We start from the raw sequence: 16,827 nt of genomic DNA on the forward strand, positions 1-16,827 counted from the left end.
TGCTTAAAAACTTTTAAATTGATTAAAAATCCCAGTCTGCAATTAATACAATACAAAATACTACATAGAGTGCACTATACAGGTCATCGGATGTTTAAGATGGGCTTTACATCTTCCAACAACTGCTCACACTGTCAAAACAATACACCAGACAATTACATCCACGCTCTTTGGTTCTGTCCACCAGTGCAGAAGTTTTGGCACGAGATATGTGAAGACTTATCAAAGTGTCTGAAATGTAACATTCCAACTTCCCCCTTAGTGTGTTTGTTGGGCAGCTTAGATAATGTCACTTCAGAAAAGAATATAGCCCATATGGTTTTCACTGCCCTATGCATAGCCAAGAAAACAGTCCTCATGAACTGGAAAAATAAAAACAATCTTAATTCTAACCAATATAGAAATTATCTATTAGATTACATTAGTCTTGATACAGCCTCTGCCACCACATCAGATCAATTGCTCTGGGCTCCTTTGATCGGCTCCATCACCTAGTGGGGGTGGGGGGTCATAGTTTGGTCCCGCCTTCAATGTTGTGATTGGTGTGGGGGCAGGGACAGACTTAGGGCGTCGGGGGGTTCCCCGGAGGCATCTTCCTTGGGGGACTCAACCCGGGGTAGCGGTCATGTCCGGTTGGGGGCTCTTTTCTGACCATTTCCTCGTGGCTGCGTGCAGCGGGGCTAGGCGAGGGTCTGTGCTGACGGACGTGGGTTACTGACCTGGTAGCCTGTCTGCCCCTGGGTGGGTCCGGGATGGGCGTGAGGGTCTGGGGGCGCTCCATCTCTGGGCCGGGGCCCTGGCTGGGCCCCGGCCCAGAGATGGGCCGGGGTTGTGGGCGGGTGGGTGCATGGGAGCCCATCCCTGGCGCAGGGTGCCGCCGGTGTGTCGAGTCGCCTGTGGGGCTCTTCAACTGGTGGGGGAGATTGTCACATCTTGCAGGAGCTTTCCTCCCCTCAGGAACTCTCTGCAGGAGGGGGAGATACAGGAGAGGTGGAGGAAGATCTCAGCCTGGGCGTCTATTGTCTCATGTAGTCTGGAAGATGAGTGGATGGTGGGGTGGGTGCAGTTTTCTCTGTGGTGGGGTTGGGTGGACTGTCCCGGGCTCTGTGGGGCCGGGGGGCGCTGCCGCGCTGGGCCCCGGTCTGGATGGGCCTGGGCCCCCTTTTCCCTGGCGGGTCGCGGAGTGTGGGAGTGCCTACTGGGGTCAGCGGGGGAGCTGGCCCCAGGGAGGGGTCACCTGCCCCTCCCTTCCTTCCCTCCCCATCTCCAGCTGCCTCCCTCCTCCCGCTCCACCACAACCACCCACCCATGCAGGGCCTTGGAGTAGGGGTATGTCACCAGGATGCAGAGGAGGCTACCCCCCCCTCTGTCCCCTTCTGGCTGCCTCTGCCTCAATTTTATCCCACAACTTAGACATTCACATTACTCACACCCTCATTACACATACATATAGGATCTTGGGGGTGGGCACGATACACGGAGTCCAAGTTACCATCAGGGTGTACACCCTGGCATCGTTGCCCACCTCTCAATTTTAAATACACGTAGACATTGAGGGCTAGCAGGAGGGACTATGCGCTTACCTGCTGCTCTCTGGCAGGTAGCTCCATGCCCTCCTGGGTTTTAAATGCACCTTAGAACACACATGCATCAACACTACAATGAGCGGGTGGAGGGAGGTTTGGAGTCTTCTCTCACCCCTGTTCTCTGCGGCCTGCTGGAGCGGGGGGGCTAGGAGGAGTTGGCCGTCCGGCTGCGGTCTGGGGTGTGGGGCCTCCTTGCTGCTGCGGAGTCGGGGCGGTCTGCCTCTCCCCACCGCAGGGAAAAGGGTAACACCACCTGGGTCTGGGTGCAGTTCCCCCCTCCAGGGGCAGGGGTACCTAAACCCGGTTTGTAGAGTACGCTTGGGGAGTGTGATCGCGTATACAGTGTCTCTTTATATTTGTCTCCACGTCGGTTGAGTGTGAAGTACATATGAGAGCATGAGGGTGGGAATGGATGTTTGTGTCTGTGTGTGCCTGTATGTTTGTATTTATATGTCAGGTTGAGTATCAGACGCCACCTCTCTGGGGACATCTCGGGCCTTCCAAGGTTTGGAGGCCTATCTCCACCCACCACCACTTCCCCTGCCGGTGGCGGACTCCCTCAGGTGTCGGTGCGTTGGTGGTTCTTTGTATCTGGGGGTGGGCGTCCGGGTACACACCGGCTCACTCCTTGGCGGCCGCTTATTGGGGCTCGCTCGGGCCATTTCGGAGGTGGGCTGCCCCCGGCCTCTCGGCCTGGGGCTCGGTCACTCAGGCACAGCTGGCTGCCGGCGGAGCCCACGGGCGCATCACTGCAACTCCCCCTGGCTTCTGCTCCGCGGCTGCTGAATGAGCCCTCATCTGGGACTCTCCTTAGCTCTTACTGGGACAGTGGCGCAGCTGCCCCGCTGTGGGTCTTCCTTGGTCTCTTGTGTTCTGGGGGCCTCTGGATGTCTGGAGTTTTGATCTCCTCCATACCCGCGTGATACCATAAAGGCTAACTGTGACCTCTGACCTGTTCAGCCACCAAAGACAATGCAAATATAAGACTGGTTACTTTTCAAAAAGACCCGTCTTGCTTTGCCTAAATCCGCAGTGATTGCTGGAATGGCTCACATCAAGCACACATATTTGCAAGAATGATCTAAAAGCTCAGATTTCAGATTGATTTAAATGCTTAATCTCAAATCAAGCATGTCAGCTCGGTATGATGTCAGTGAGAGTGGATTTATTTAAAGTGGACATGAAACACTACATGTCATTTCTATTTTGTACCATCAAGCAATGCTCTGTGAATGTATGCTCTCTGCGAAGCTGGATTGAGGACATACATGTTTCAAGCTTTTAAAGCAGCGGTTCCCAACCCCCGGGCCTCGGACCGGTACCGGTCCGTGAGTCGTTTGGTACCGGGCCACGAGAGTTGAGGCTCGGGTGTGAAATGTATGTTTTTCAGGGTTTTTATCGGTTTTCAGTGTTATTTTGTTATCGTTTTTATCTTTAACTCTGTTTTCCTGGGTCTTTTCACGTGTGTTATGAATAAATCTTCTTTTTTTCGGTACCGGTACTAGTTTTATTTTGTTGTATTTATCCGCGACACCTTAAAGGCCGGTCCGTGAAAATATTGTCGGGCATAAAAAAAAGACAACATAATCAATGGTCCTAGTGTTAGAACACAAGGTTGTGGTGATTTGACTTGACTTATCAGGAGTGACACTGAAGACCAAATCCATTTTAGTTTCATTCAGACAAACTGAAAAGAAATGTTGACAAAACTTTGACTCAAAAGGGGGAAAAGAGCTTAATTTAGAGAAAGAACCAGCAATGACTACAGTACATTGTCATATGTTTTTGGTATGCTTGTCCAATGTTTGTGGGTTAGATTTGCATACTTACGAAACAAACTTGCCCAGTTCGACTTGGATGATGGCATTTTGAAGCTGAACTTCAAGCAGCTGGGCATCAGCTTGACCTCCTTCAATAGTCTTACTGGCATGCGGGGAGAAGATTCGCAGCATCCCCATGTACTTCCCACTACAACTTTGTCTGCAAATTTATCATCACAAAGAGGGGAAATAGCAGAGAGAATAGAGGCTATTACTCATTGGTAGCAGTCTAACTTTTATTATTTTGGAGTTTGACATACTGCAAAGAAAAGAGGTCCAGTGGCTCAAGCGGTGTTACCATCAGTTCTTCTTTCAACCAGCTTGAAAAAAATACAGTTTATCAACACATATTATAATGCAGAGTTGAACTGCAAATCAAAATGAGAAGGGTTTTATTTATGCTCCCATGCTTCTGTGTTTTGGCTACTTTGAGGATATCTAAATGGGATGTTTTAGGCTTTTGCTTTTTTTTTTTTTGTCCTAAGCTTCAAATAGTGAGGTGACTTTGAAGGGCCATGAGTGCCGCTATCTATGAGTCAAAAGCTCAAATTTCAGATACTGAGTAACGGCAGGTGTCCATAAAAAAAAAAAAAAAATGAGGAGTCTACGAATTTGGACAGCCTTCGGCGCGTCGCTGTGACGTAATTGGTCTACAAATGCGGCCTCAGGAGGATGCAGCCCATGAATTTGGACACGACCCATATATCATTGTGATGTTGTTTATTCTATTACTCTTGTTCTCTTCTGCTTGTTTTCTTTTTTCTTTCTCAACAGGTGATCCAGGTGATTGATATATGCATTTTCTTTTTCTTTTTTTTCTGCCCGTTCTGTTGGTTTTTGTTTTTTGCCCTTCTCCCCCGTCCCTCTTCTCAGCTGTTTCTCTTTCCCTCTTTCTTTCTCCCCTTCTTTCCTCCAGTCTGTCCCGTATTCAGCAAGTGACAATAAAATAAACAATAAAAGGTGAATCAAATGGACCATTACGGCAAGGCTGGGATGGATCTTTCTTCGCCTTTAGACAATAATTCTGATGGAAAAGAGCCAAATGGGACAGGCAAAAAAAAAAAAAAAAAGGAGAATGGTTTGATGTTAGAAACATGAACCGTGATGTGAGCCCACAGTCAGCAGCTGTGTCAGTGACATCACAGTCCAGTGTGTGGGCTCAGTTTACAGGCAGACAGGAGGAGGAGTGTTTCAGTCATTTCTGTTTTTAATGAAGAGCTTTATTCTTTTCTCAGAGCACCTTCGTACAGTCTGTGAATGTTACAGCTTCTGACCTGCACATCACTCTTTATTTCTTCCATCTTTCCCTTTATCTTTCTTCAACACTGCAAAGAGCTTTTATTGTGAAGGTTATCAGGGAAGAGACTTCCGGTGGAAACGAAAGTTTTCTTTGAGCGCCATCTTGTTCCGCGTAACGGATCTTTGTCTGGGAGTGGTGGGTGATTTCAGCTGTCGGTGGTTCGGTGAGGATCAGCTATAACGAAACTGTTACCGAAGATGATGATAATCGTGCTCCTCTTACTCGGTAAGAAAGCCGCTCTGAACACACACGCAGAGGTGGGTGTGGCTTCGTACGGAGTGTGTAGCGGTCATTTACTGTGTTTATTCCGTCCTCTGTTGTTATAACCGCTCATATTCATCAAAGTCAAAGTCAACTTTATTTGTCAATTCTGCCACATGTACAGGACATACAGAGAATAGAAATTTCGTTACTCTCAAACCCTAAATGAAATAGCAAATGAACATTTAAATATAAGAGAGTGATTAAAAAATGCAAGTAAAATAATTAAAAAGTAAAAATTTAAATAAATACAATACAATTCATTATTCTGTCATCGAGCTCGTTCATGTGATGAAGCTCGTCCCCGCGGCCTCCTTGCAGGGCGGATCCCGCACTTTCAGCTGGTTTGATCACCGATCATGTGTGTAGTACAGACAGCAGGAGACAGTGGGAGTGGATGCTGACAGGCAGAACACGCCTCTGTGTGGAATCGAACCCAGTGCTCTGTGAGCCTTCCGCTCCACCTGCTGACCTCCTGCCTGCAAGCTATTATACTGTATATTAACAGTGTTCACTGTTATACTGGGCTGTGTGTGTGTGATGATCTGACGTGTGTAACCTCAGACTGCAGCTACAGGAACTTCCCACGGAGCCTTTTTTAGGTTTAACTTCAAACCCCAGCAGGGGAGGATCAAAAACGCGGAAGTAGAAACAGTAAACCAGCCCTCCTCCTGATTCCAGCCAGGGGTGTGGTCGGCTCAGTGCTGTAACTACAGTTACAGACCTCCACCCACACAGAGGAACAAGCACCCTCACTGGGGCGATCGTGGCTCAAGAGTTGGGAGTTCGCCTTGTAATCGGAAGGTTGCCGGTTCGAGCCCCGGCTCGGACAGTCTCGGTCGTTGTGTCCTTGGGCAAGACACTTCACCCGTTGCCTACTGGTGGTGGTCAGAGGGCCCGGTGGCGCCAGTGTCCGGCAGCCTCGCCTCTGTCAGTGCGCCCCAGGGTGGCTGTGGCTACAATGTAGCTGCCATCACCAGTGTGTGAATGTGTGTGTGAATGGGTGGATGACTGGATATGTAAAGCGCTTTGGGGTCCTTAGGGACTAGTAAAGCGCTATATAAATACAGGCCATTTACCATTTTTATTTACCACCCAAAGCCTGCTTTATGAGGCAGACACAGAAACATGTACTACATATGAATACTATGTGTAAATATTGTAAATACTACATATTGGAACTACTGCAGCTGAGCAGAGTTTTGTCTGATGTCACAGCCTGAGTTATATGGGCTCAAAATGTGGTCATAAATATTTTGTGCGTGTAAAAAAGATTTGTGTGTGGACTTAGCCAAAAAAAACCCTGCAAGTTACAAGTACGAATTTTGACCCTATTTTTCTTCCTTTCATCTGATTGGTGAATGTCATGTCAATCACAAATGTAACGATCCAATGAGAGAACAGATGGGTTTGGCTGTCGAGGGGCGCTCATTTTGAACTGCAGGTCTTTAAGGGAATAAATGGCCTTTTACATGCCAACCCAGCGTTTTCCTTCATCACCACGAAGGAAAACAGTCTGTGGTCGTCCGAGTTTGGTGATTTTTGTGTCACAGGTCTACATGTTTTATACAGGGACTTCCACAGCCTTTTCAACAGAGCTGCGGACGCGGGGGGGGGGCAGTGTTTTGGAAATGACAGTCTTCATTACAAAGCTTTCTTCGTTATGAATTAGCATACATGTTTTTATTGAACATTTGAAGAACCAGCAAAAAAAACCAGAAACTCTTGTAGAGGACATGAAGTCAGAGATAGAAACGACAAGGAGCAGGTGCATCTAGTACAGGTAGAGCTGCTGCAAAAACCCACAGAGCCCAGCAGCCAGCGCAACAAACTCTGGATCCTTTGCTTTTAGTTAGCAGTTAGCATTAGCAGTAGGGCTGCCACAATTAGTCGACTAGTCACGATTATGTCGACTATTAAAATCGTCGACGACTGATTTAATAGTCGACGCATCGTTTGAAGCTTTGTAAGATCACAAAGGACGCAGGAATAAGTAGCAGGATTTAAGAGTGTAATAACGGACTGAAACAGAAGATGGCAGCACTGCATGTACAAGGATGCCAGCTGCCGTTAAACCCCGAAGAAGAAGCAGCTGTGTCTCAGAATTCATAGCGCGGCCCAGCTTAGTTTCCAACAATGGCGGCAGCTAGTTAGTTTTAATATTACTCTTATTATTCTTTCTGGGTCACAAAATAAACGTTTAACATATTTTCAGGCGAGAATGTAGCTGTGTAAACCTCAAATATCTGCTCAGTTTATCAGGACACCGCATATTTTCAAAAGTGCTCCGACGTTTTCGGAGACGTCTGTTACCCACTAGCTCGTTAGCTAGCCGGGGGCTAGGCTAACTAGAGCCGTGAGAACACCGGACTCCCGGCAAATCGTTTTCAAACCCACCGCCGTCTTTCGCTACTCAGGTTAAACATGATATATAAGTCACTTAGATAACTTAAAATGTTATTGTTTGGCTTTCTTTAGTATTTTATTTGTTCCTGAGTAAATCGGTTTGGCTGAGATTAAAGTTATAGTTTTTGCACAGCTAAATAAACATCAAGCAGACAGCTGATTATCAGAAGTGTGAGACGCTGGAGAATATACTCTGGTGTCCTGTTATATATATGTGAGGTGTTCCAGGCATGTCCCACCAGGAGGAGGCCCCGGGGCAGACCCAGGACACGCTGGAGAGATTATATCTCTCGGCTGGCCTGGGAACGCCTTGGTGTTCCCCCGGATAAGCTGGAGGAGGTGGCTGGGGAGAGGGAGGTCTGGGCCTCTTTGCTTAGGCTGCTGCCCCCGCGACCCGGCCTCGGATAAAGCGGATGAAGATGGATGGATGGATGGATGGATGTCCTGTTATATTTTAGATAGCAAGGAGTTTATTAAACTTCACCCAAACAATCTGCATTTAAATTTAATAAACTATCATCTTGTCTTTATTTTTAGTTAGCACAAACACTTAAAGCTGTAAGCTAATGATAGTTACATAAGAGCAGATGCTACTGGTGCAATAAGCTGTACGTTTTCTGTCCAATGGATGATGATCTGATTAGTCGACTAATCGCAAAAATAATCGGTGACTAGTCGACTATCAAAATAATCGTTTGTGGCAGCCCTAATTAGCAGCACATCCTGCGTCTGATGTGAAAGGACTTTTATGCTGCGCACTGTGACTCACAGCAATGGTCCTGGGTCAGCCCTGACGTTGTGTTAAACTAATACTAAAGTAATGATGGTATTTCTAAACACTGATATACCACAACTTTATCCTTTCAACAGCTGCTGAAAGTTAGGGGACCTAGCTGCTATCGGATATTTATATAGAGATCATCCAGCTTCAAACTGTATGACCCTTCAAGGACCTGCAGTTCAAAAAAGCGCCCCTCGACAGCCAAACCCAGCTGTTCTCTGATTGGATTGTTTAATTTGTGATTGACATGACATTGACCAATCAGCTTAAAGGAAGAAAAATGGGATCAAAATTCGTACTTGTTGTAACTTGCAGGGTTTTTTTGGGGCTAAGTCCACACACAAATCTTTTTTACACACACAAATCTTTTTTACACACACAAATCTTTTTTACATACAAAACCGATTTACAAGTACAAAATATTTATGACCACATTTTGAGCCCATAGAGTTACTTTCAGCTGATGTTATTCACAGCATATACGCTACATTCATGATAATTAACACATGCCTCCAGACAGATGAGTTTTATCCACTTGACCTGAGCCCATCTTTCACTGCTCACCTGCTGATGGACCTGAGTGACGCTCACAGCTTCTCTCAGCTGTTTCCTCTGATGTTCTGAGTACAGAGCATGTTTCTGTGTGAGGGGAGGACACAGGGTTTGCTGAGTATGCATCATTGTCCTATACTGCACATGTGCGTTTGTGTTTTGTTGATGATCTGAGCTGGATGTAGACACTGATGAGATGGACAGGTTCGCAGTTACAGACCTGCTGCACTGTTTGTTGTCTTGTCTCTTATGTTTGTTATCCTGAGAGTTTGTGATGTGTTTGAATCAGTTAGCAGAGACTTCATGGTGACAGGAGAGTCTCAGAGCTGATGCTGGACACATGGATCAGCTTTAAAGTTCCACTACAGCTGAAGAGTGTGTGGTGTTCGTAAACAAACGCCATAGAGAACATCACTGTGTGTGTGCGTGTGTGTGTGTGCGTGTGTGTGTGTGCGTGTGTGTGTGTGCGTGTGTGTGTGTGTGTGTGTGAAAGGTCATGTGACTGTGAATCACAGCTCTGCTTTTGTGTTTCTCTACTCAGGTTCCCAGCATGCCTCAGGGGTGGAGGTGTATGAGGGGGAGGAGTCTGTCCTGCTGCCCTGTCAGGTACCAGCTGATGTTTCCAGGAGCTCCACATCAGCAGTGTGGAACCGTGATGGGCTCAACAACCCAACGGTTCACCTCCGTCTGCAGAGTGGTGACGATCTTAGTGGTCAGAATGATCTTTACGAACATCGAACATCAATGAGAGCCGACGCTCTGCAGACTGGAGACCTCAGCCTCACTCTGAGGAAGCCCACAGTCTCTGACAGTGGAACCTACACCTGCAATGCTCTCAAGGCTGGACAAGCTCAGAGACAGCCTGAAGCAGTACATCTGAAGGTCACAAGTGAGTGGACAGAGGTCAGATTAATGTGAGTTCATACAAACATGTTGATGATGTTCATGTCTCGTGTGTTTGTGTTACAGAACCTCCTCTAGTCTGGCCCAAAGTCCTCTCAGCTGTGCTGGGTACTGTGATCATCCTGGCTGCTGCCTTTGGTCTGTTTGTGTGCTGTGCATACAAAAGGATGAAGGACAGAGAAGGTGCGTGAGTGTGTGTGTGTGTGTGTGTGTGTGTGTGTGTGTGTGTGTGTGTGTGTGTGTGGGAGACTCAGTAACAGAGAGGTCACTCTGACTGATGTCTGTGACCTTTGACCTCCAAACTTTTTTGTTTTGGCTAGGTCCCCCTCCGCACAAAGCCATCCTCCAGCCACACACACCTGTTTAGTTTTCAAACTCCACTGCAGTTTATTCCTCACCTCAAACAGTTAGTCAGCTGATGGGTCTGGCACAGGCCCACCGCTGGAACGAGACAATTTAACTACATAGTAAAAGCATTGAACACCAAGCAGAGCTCTTTGCACGGTTCGTACGGGTGCTTGAGTGTGAGTGGGTGCTACAGTAAAAAATTTAACTTTTTTCTACTCGGATTTTGATTTTTTTGTCTGAATTTAGATCAACTGTGCTAATATAGTATACCAAAATGAAAAAGAAAATTCAGATATTTGAGGTTGTGCTGAAAGTAACGATACCAAACAAGGCAAGATAAACAGTTTTTAAAGGTGAGATATAGAGGTAAAATCAAAAGTAGTCAAAAACGGCCAATACCCTGACCCCAGAAGGTTCATGAGTGTTTGATGGAAAACGACAATGGCGGAGTTTGTGCTCTCTAGTCGCATGATAGGTGAGTGCTAGTAAATAATTTTCCAGTACGTGTATGTTACACATGCTACTTTTTTAAAATTATGATTATCATTTTGCTAGCTATTGTTACAAAAGCAGTTTTACCCCGGTTCGTATATTCGTCAGGCCTCCAGATGAACACCAGGACTCAGTAGTCAATTAACAACACTTTTATTAATCCACACTTATTGATTACACCTTCTAGAAGGGAGATGTACAGGACCCCGGACTTTCTCTGCAGATCTCAACTCCTCGTCTGTTACATGCAGTTTTGTATCAGTGACCCCCCTTCTAAACTATGGAACGCCAGGACTGCCATAATGAATGAATTAAATACACCATTAAATAATTAATTAAATTTGGCAATAATTAATTAAAATTGGAATTAATTAATTAAATAAATAGTTATGACACATGTAATTAATTAATTATTGACACATTTAATTAATTATTTATGTATTTCACATTTTAATTAATTATTGACACATTTAATTAATTATTGACACATTTAATTAATTATTTAATGATATATTTATTTATTTCATTTTGGCAGTCCTGGCGCCTGGCTCTCATCATGAAATAATTTTATCTGTCAGCCTCACCCATCAAACTCAGGGGGCGGGGTTAACGCTGATCGAGTCAAAACCATTGCTTTGGCCTGGTGGCCATTGTTTCTAGCACACAACAACCGGCATGTGGAAGCTAACAGAACTGAGCTTTGAAAAACCCTGTTTGTGTGTCACCAAATACCGTTTTAATATTTTTTAGCCGAGAATGTAGCGGTTTAATCTTCATGTGTCTGGTCGGTTTGTCAAGATACAGCCTCTTTGCAAAAGTGCTTCGATGATTTCGGAGATGTCTGCCCAGTCTCACGGCAAAGCGTGGGATAGACCCGCTCGCCTCGCAAGCAATCCCACCGACAAAGCGCAGGCCCCGGTACACAGCTGTAGTAACCCCCGCTGACTTCTTTTACTGAGGTTATATTTATCGGTCTTTTATTTCCTGATGTTCTTATGTGTCCTACGTGTTTCAGTCTGAATTATAACTAACATTAAAAACATGTTTAAGGAGGAGAGAGAGCAAATAAATCTGTTTAACATCTGATCTTTGGGTTTTTGTTCAGTAATCAGCGTGACCTGTGTATAAACACATAAAAGAGATAACGTTGGTGTTTCTGTCATGTAGTAACTGCTGGCTTTAACTGTACAAAGGTTGTTCCACACTATGAAACACATACAGACTTCATGATGTTCGGCTAATATTTTTATTGTGAATATGAATCATGCTGACCTCGCTCTGTACACCACGCAGCGAGGTCAGCATATCCACGATATCCTCAGCTCCATGAGTTAACACAAAGTTTCCCAGCTGACTATCTAACTGCCAACTATTCCAGAGACGTGAAAATATACAGCATAAAGAAAAGTGTAAGAGACCCAGCAGCAGATTAGAATAACAGTTATACATTTAATAAATCACCAAATGAATCCAAGAAACGAGCAAACCTGAGTTTGTATTCCCTCAGCTGCAGACTCGCTGCTGTTTAAATGTTTGAAAAGGAAGATTAGATATAAACAAACGTCAAACATAGACTCAGTCTGCCTTCACATTTGATATGAGGCCAGCACGTATAGTGGCTGTGTCCTGTTTTAAGATCATACATGTAAAATTGTTGTCTGACCTCCGTCGATCCAGCCGCTCAGAGTCCGTGGTTACCATGGTTACTGCATAATCAGCTATAATGTTAACAGCTGGCACTGAGGAAGCTTACCGGCAGCATTGGTGTTTATGTTTTTCATTGCAAAAGAACTGTCTGAATGGTTAACTGAAGTTAACTTGGATAAATTATAGTTAAGGAGTATCACAGATAACGCCTACGTGAGCTGTGCGACTGTTCACCACTACACTGAAATCAGCAGGCTATTACTGAAATACACGTGCTATATCATAAACTATGATATAAACAGGGAGGTCCTATTAACATGTTTAGTTTTAAAGGACACCTTCCTGCCTTTAGTCTCATTCATGAGCAGTATTAGTTTTCTTCTAACATCCAGAAGTCTGCACAATGTGTTTCATAGTTTGTAACAAGCCTTTGACAGGTAAACATAACATGACCGAAAAAGCAAGCAAAAAAAAAGAATAAAAAAGAGAGAGAGAGAGAGAGAGAGTGTTGACATAAGAAGAGAAAATGCTCTCAATTATGGAGACAGACAAATGGTTCATTTATGTTTGATGTGTGTTTATTCCTCCCTAAATATCGTCGGTGAAGTTTGCCATGCACGTCAGATTTTCCTGCGCATTTTTATACCTCTGCCAACAGAGAGAGAAAAAAAATCACATTCTAACAGACAGCTGGTGCTTAGAATACAGTTGAATAACTATTAAAAAACAGATGATATTTAGATGATAGTTCAGTCTAACACATGTGCCAGTGAACCATTAAACGTCTGTGAAACTATGCAGTTATGAAACGTAACTTTAACCTCAGCCAAACCGATTTGCTCAGTTGTAAATAAAACAGCGAAGTAAACGTGACCCGACAGACAGAACCTGAGTGAATGAAGTCCAGCGTTTAACCACTGAGAGCTAAAACTCAGCTGAGGTTTGAAAGCTGTGTGCCGGTGATTGGACATCAGCCGCTGATAAAGCTGTTCGCCTATAAAGTGCTCTGTAAGGAAACGAGCTCCAGCAGCTCTGCGCTCGGGGAAAACACTATATTTACTTATCTTGTGCAGAAAAATGCGCTGACATTGCGTTATATCGAGCACCGGCTGCCCAGTTAAACTGTGACTATCACCAGGTAACGTAGGCGTGTTTCTTGAATTAGCAGCAGGTGTTAAACAGCTGACAGATGAGGAGGAGGATGCATGCAGGTAAACTGAGGGTCTGTTAAGCTGATCGCTGGTTTCGTGAGAAAAATGTCAGCTCGTTCTTTATGTTACAGAAGCACAGAGACACAAGACCAGGCGGAAAGAGACGATCGTTCGGTGAAAATGAGAATCTGCGAATGCAACATGTGGAACACGGAGAGTGGAATATGTAAACAAACCGGTTAATGTACCCCCTCGGTGCACTCTGCATGCTAACTGTTAGCAGAGCTAGTGAAATCTCTGAAAACATCTGAGCACTTTTGCAAACATGTTCTATGTTGACAACCTGACCAGACATGTGAAGATTACGGCGCGACACTCGCGGCTAAAACACTGTTAAAAGTGTAGCTGGTGACAGAAAAACGGGGTATTTTAAAACTACACCACCACCATTGCTGCCTGTGATTTGATCTGCATTCTGGGATACCTGGCTGCCCCAAGTCTACACAAGCGATCGATTATCTAGGATCGACCTGTTTTGACTTACTTTGCACGGCAACCAATCAAATGTTACAGGAGCTGCATGGGCAGCGTTAACCCCGCCCCCTGAGTTTGATGGGTGAGGCTGACAGATAAAATTATTTCAAGATGAGAGCCAGGCGCCAGGACTGCCAAAATGAAATAAATAAATATATCATTAAATAATTAATTAAATGTGTCAATAATTAATTAATTACATGTGTCATAACTATTTATTTAATTAATTAATTCCAATTTTAATTAATTATTGCCACATTTAATTAATTATTTAATGGTGTATTTAATTAATTCATTATGGCAGTCCTGGCGTTCGATACTAAACCCTCTACAAGGTGCCATAAAACTAAGCGCTATGTTTACATGCTTGTGTGTGCGAGCACGTGAGTGCCTACATGTGCACGTTCCTGTGTGTCTATGTGAGTGCACGTGAGTGAGTGTGCATGTGGGTGTGGGAGTGTAACAGTTAAAGCACTGTGTGTGTGTGTGTGTGTGTGTGTCTCTATGTACGTGACTCCCTAGAGGTCATAAGAACCCATCTCCCTTCCAGACCACAGTTATCCAGTTACAAATGTTGAGACCCCCACCCAAACATCCTCTGGGGAATTTCCACTCAGCATTAACTCCTCTTTGTCTTAGTTTCACAGTCCAACTGGGGAGGGTCTCCTAAAATCTACTCCTACCTTCATGAGACAGTCAGGCCTTTATTACATTCAGGGCAGTATCAGTGTCTTTACAATAGTTCTGTTAATTTGGGTTGAACCCAGGACTGTATAGGCGTTGGCTGAATAGCAGTGATGTTCACCTTGGGGTGTCGGTCAGATCACACAGGACGCACAGATAAAGGTTATACCGTCTTTACTGTGATTCCTCAGCTTAACAGCACAGTACAGCAACACAGTCATGCAACCGCAGGCTTACAGAGTGGTGAGGGGTGTGTGTGTGGTCTGTGAACAGAACATATACAGAATACTGAATGTAATAAACATCTAAGTCATGAATTATGATGCATTAGCGTTCTTCGAATCTAACCAGAACTACAAATGGGAATTCCTATATGAACATCTACATGCACGAGTTTCATGCACTACTCCCAAACCCTTACAGTACATGACATTGATTGCCAATACCCCCAACAACAATATAGCACAAACACCAAATAGTTTAGCTTACGGCTAGCAGGTATGTAGCATAACAGGTAGCATTAGTAGCATGAACTAGCCACATAGCGAACAGGTCGATACACATTGCACTTCTACATCCACTAAATGTCTAATTGGCATAAAAGACTAAAACTGTCCTTTCCAGGCATGCCTCCACGTCTACTCACAGTTCTTTAGCGACGCACACAACTCACACCGTGTAGACATCCCCTGCTGAGTCAGTCTGCCAGGCGGCTCTTGCTATGTTTTAGCTCCAACTCTGATCACTGGAACATGTGCTCAATAGTGCAACTGTGCTCTCTCACCACAAGGGGGCTCCCCCACAGCTGACAGCCTTTCCAACAAGTTCTACATTCTATCTTAACACATTTCTAAACTCTAAAATAAGCTAAACATTCCTACACTATCAAACTGGAGAAATGATTCCACTGCACTGAGTGTGATGCAGTATGGCAGCGCTATTATGGAATATGCTGTGAACTTAGCTAACATTACTTAGCAGTAATATGAGTTAATTTACTCAAGTGAAAGCTTTAAACATTAGCCAGATGCATAACTAGCCGACGGACCCAGAGTCTCCATTTGAACTTGGGTCGAAAGTGAGGACTTCAAACTACAGGTCCTTCTCAAAAAATTAGCATATTGTTATAAAGTTCATTATTTTCTGTAATGTACTGATAAACATTAGACTTTCACATATTTGAGATTCATTACACACAACTGAAGTAGTTCAAGCCTTTCATTGTTTTAATATTGATGATTCTGGCATGCAGCTCATGAAAACCCAAAATTCCTATCTCAAAAAAATTAGCATATCATGAAAAAGTTCTCTAAACGAGCTATTAACCTAACCATCTGAATCAACGAATTAACTCTAAACACCTGCAAAAGATTCCTGAGGCTTTTAAAAACTCCCAGCTTGGTTCATTACTCAAAACCGCAATCATGGGTAAGACTGCCGACCTGACTGCTGTCCAGAAGGCCATCATTGACACCCTCAAGCAAGAGGGTAAGACACAGAAAGAAATTCCTGAACGAATAGGCTGTTCCCAGAGTGCTGTATCAAGGCACCTCAGTGGGAAGGAAAAAGTGTGGCAGAAAACGCTGCACAACGAGAAGAGGTGACCGGACCCTGAGGAAGATTGTGGAGAAGGACCGATTCCAGACCTTGTGGGACCTGCGGAAGCAGTGGATTGAGTCTGGAGTAGAAACATCCAGAGCCACCGTGTACAGGCGTGTGCAGGAAATGGGCTACAGGTGCCGCATTTGAACCAGAAACAGCGGCAGAAGCGCCTGACCTGGGCTACAGAGAAGCAGCGCTGGACTGTTGCTCAGTGGAAGACTGGGGAGAGGGAAATGCCTGTGCCTGAAGTCCAGTGTCAAGTACCCACAGTCAGTGATGGTCTGGGTGCCATGTCAGCTGCTGGTGTTGGTCGACTGTGTTTTATCAAGCGCAGGGTCAATGCAGCTATCAGGAGATTTTGGAGCACTTCATGCTTCCATCTGCTGAAAAGCTTTATGGAGATGAAGATTTCATTTTCCAGCATGACCTGGCACCTGCTCACAGTGCCAGAACCCCTGGTAAATGGTTAACTGACCATGGTATTATTGTGCTCAATTGGCCTGCCAGCTCTCCTGACCTGAACCCCATCGAGAATCTGTGGGATATTGTGAAGAGAAAGTTGAGAGACGCAAGACAAAACACTCTGGATGAGCTTAAGGCCGCTATCGAAGCATCCCGGGCCTCCATAACACCTCAGCAGTGCCACGGGCTGATTGCCTCCATGACACGCCGCATTGAAGCAGTCATCTCTGCAAAAGGATTCCCAACCAAGTATTGAGTGCATAACTGAACGTAATTGTTTGAAGGTTGACTTTTTTTG

At 44.9% G+C, this 16,827-nt stretch overlaps 1 protein-coding gene across 1 annotated transcript in view; it reads left to right on the top strand.

Annotated features, from left to right (window-relative positions):
• The first annotated feature begins 4,660 nt into the window (after positions 1-4,660).
• Positions 4,661-16,827, top strand: part of LOC113015684 (uncharacterized) — a 59,049-nt gene continuing 46,882 nt past the window's right edge. The window contains exons 1-3 of the mRNA XM_080299505.1: positions 4,661-4,931; positions 9,248-9,595; positions 9,676-9,792. Coding sequence (XP_080155631.1) covers positions 4,904-4,931; positions 9,248-9,595; positions 9,676-9,792 — 493 coding nt within the window. The 5' untranslated portion in view covers positions 4,661-4,903. The remainder of the gene's footprint in view (positions 4,932-9,247; positions 9,596-9,675; positions 9,793-16,827) is intronic.

The sequence above is a fragment of the Astatotilapia calliptera genome, chromosome 3 (genome assembly GCF_964374335.1).
Source record: "Astatotilapia calliptera chromosome 3, fAstCal68.1, whole genome shotgun sequence".
NCBI classification, from domain to species: Eukaryota; Metazoa; Chordata; class Actinopteri; order Cichliformes; family Cichlidae; genus Astatotilapia; species Astatotilapia calliptera.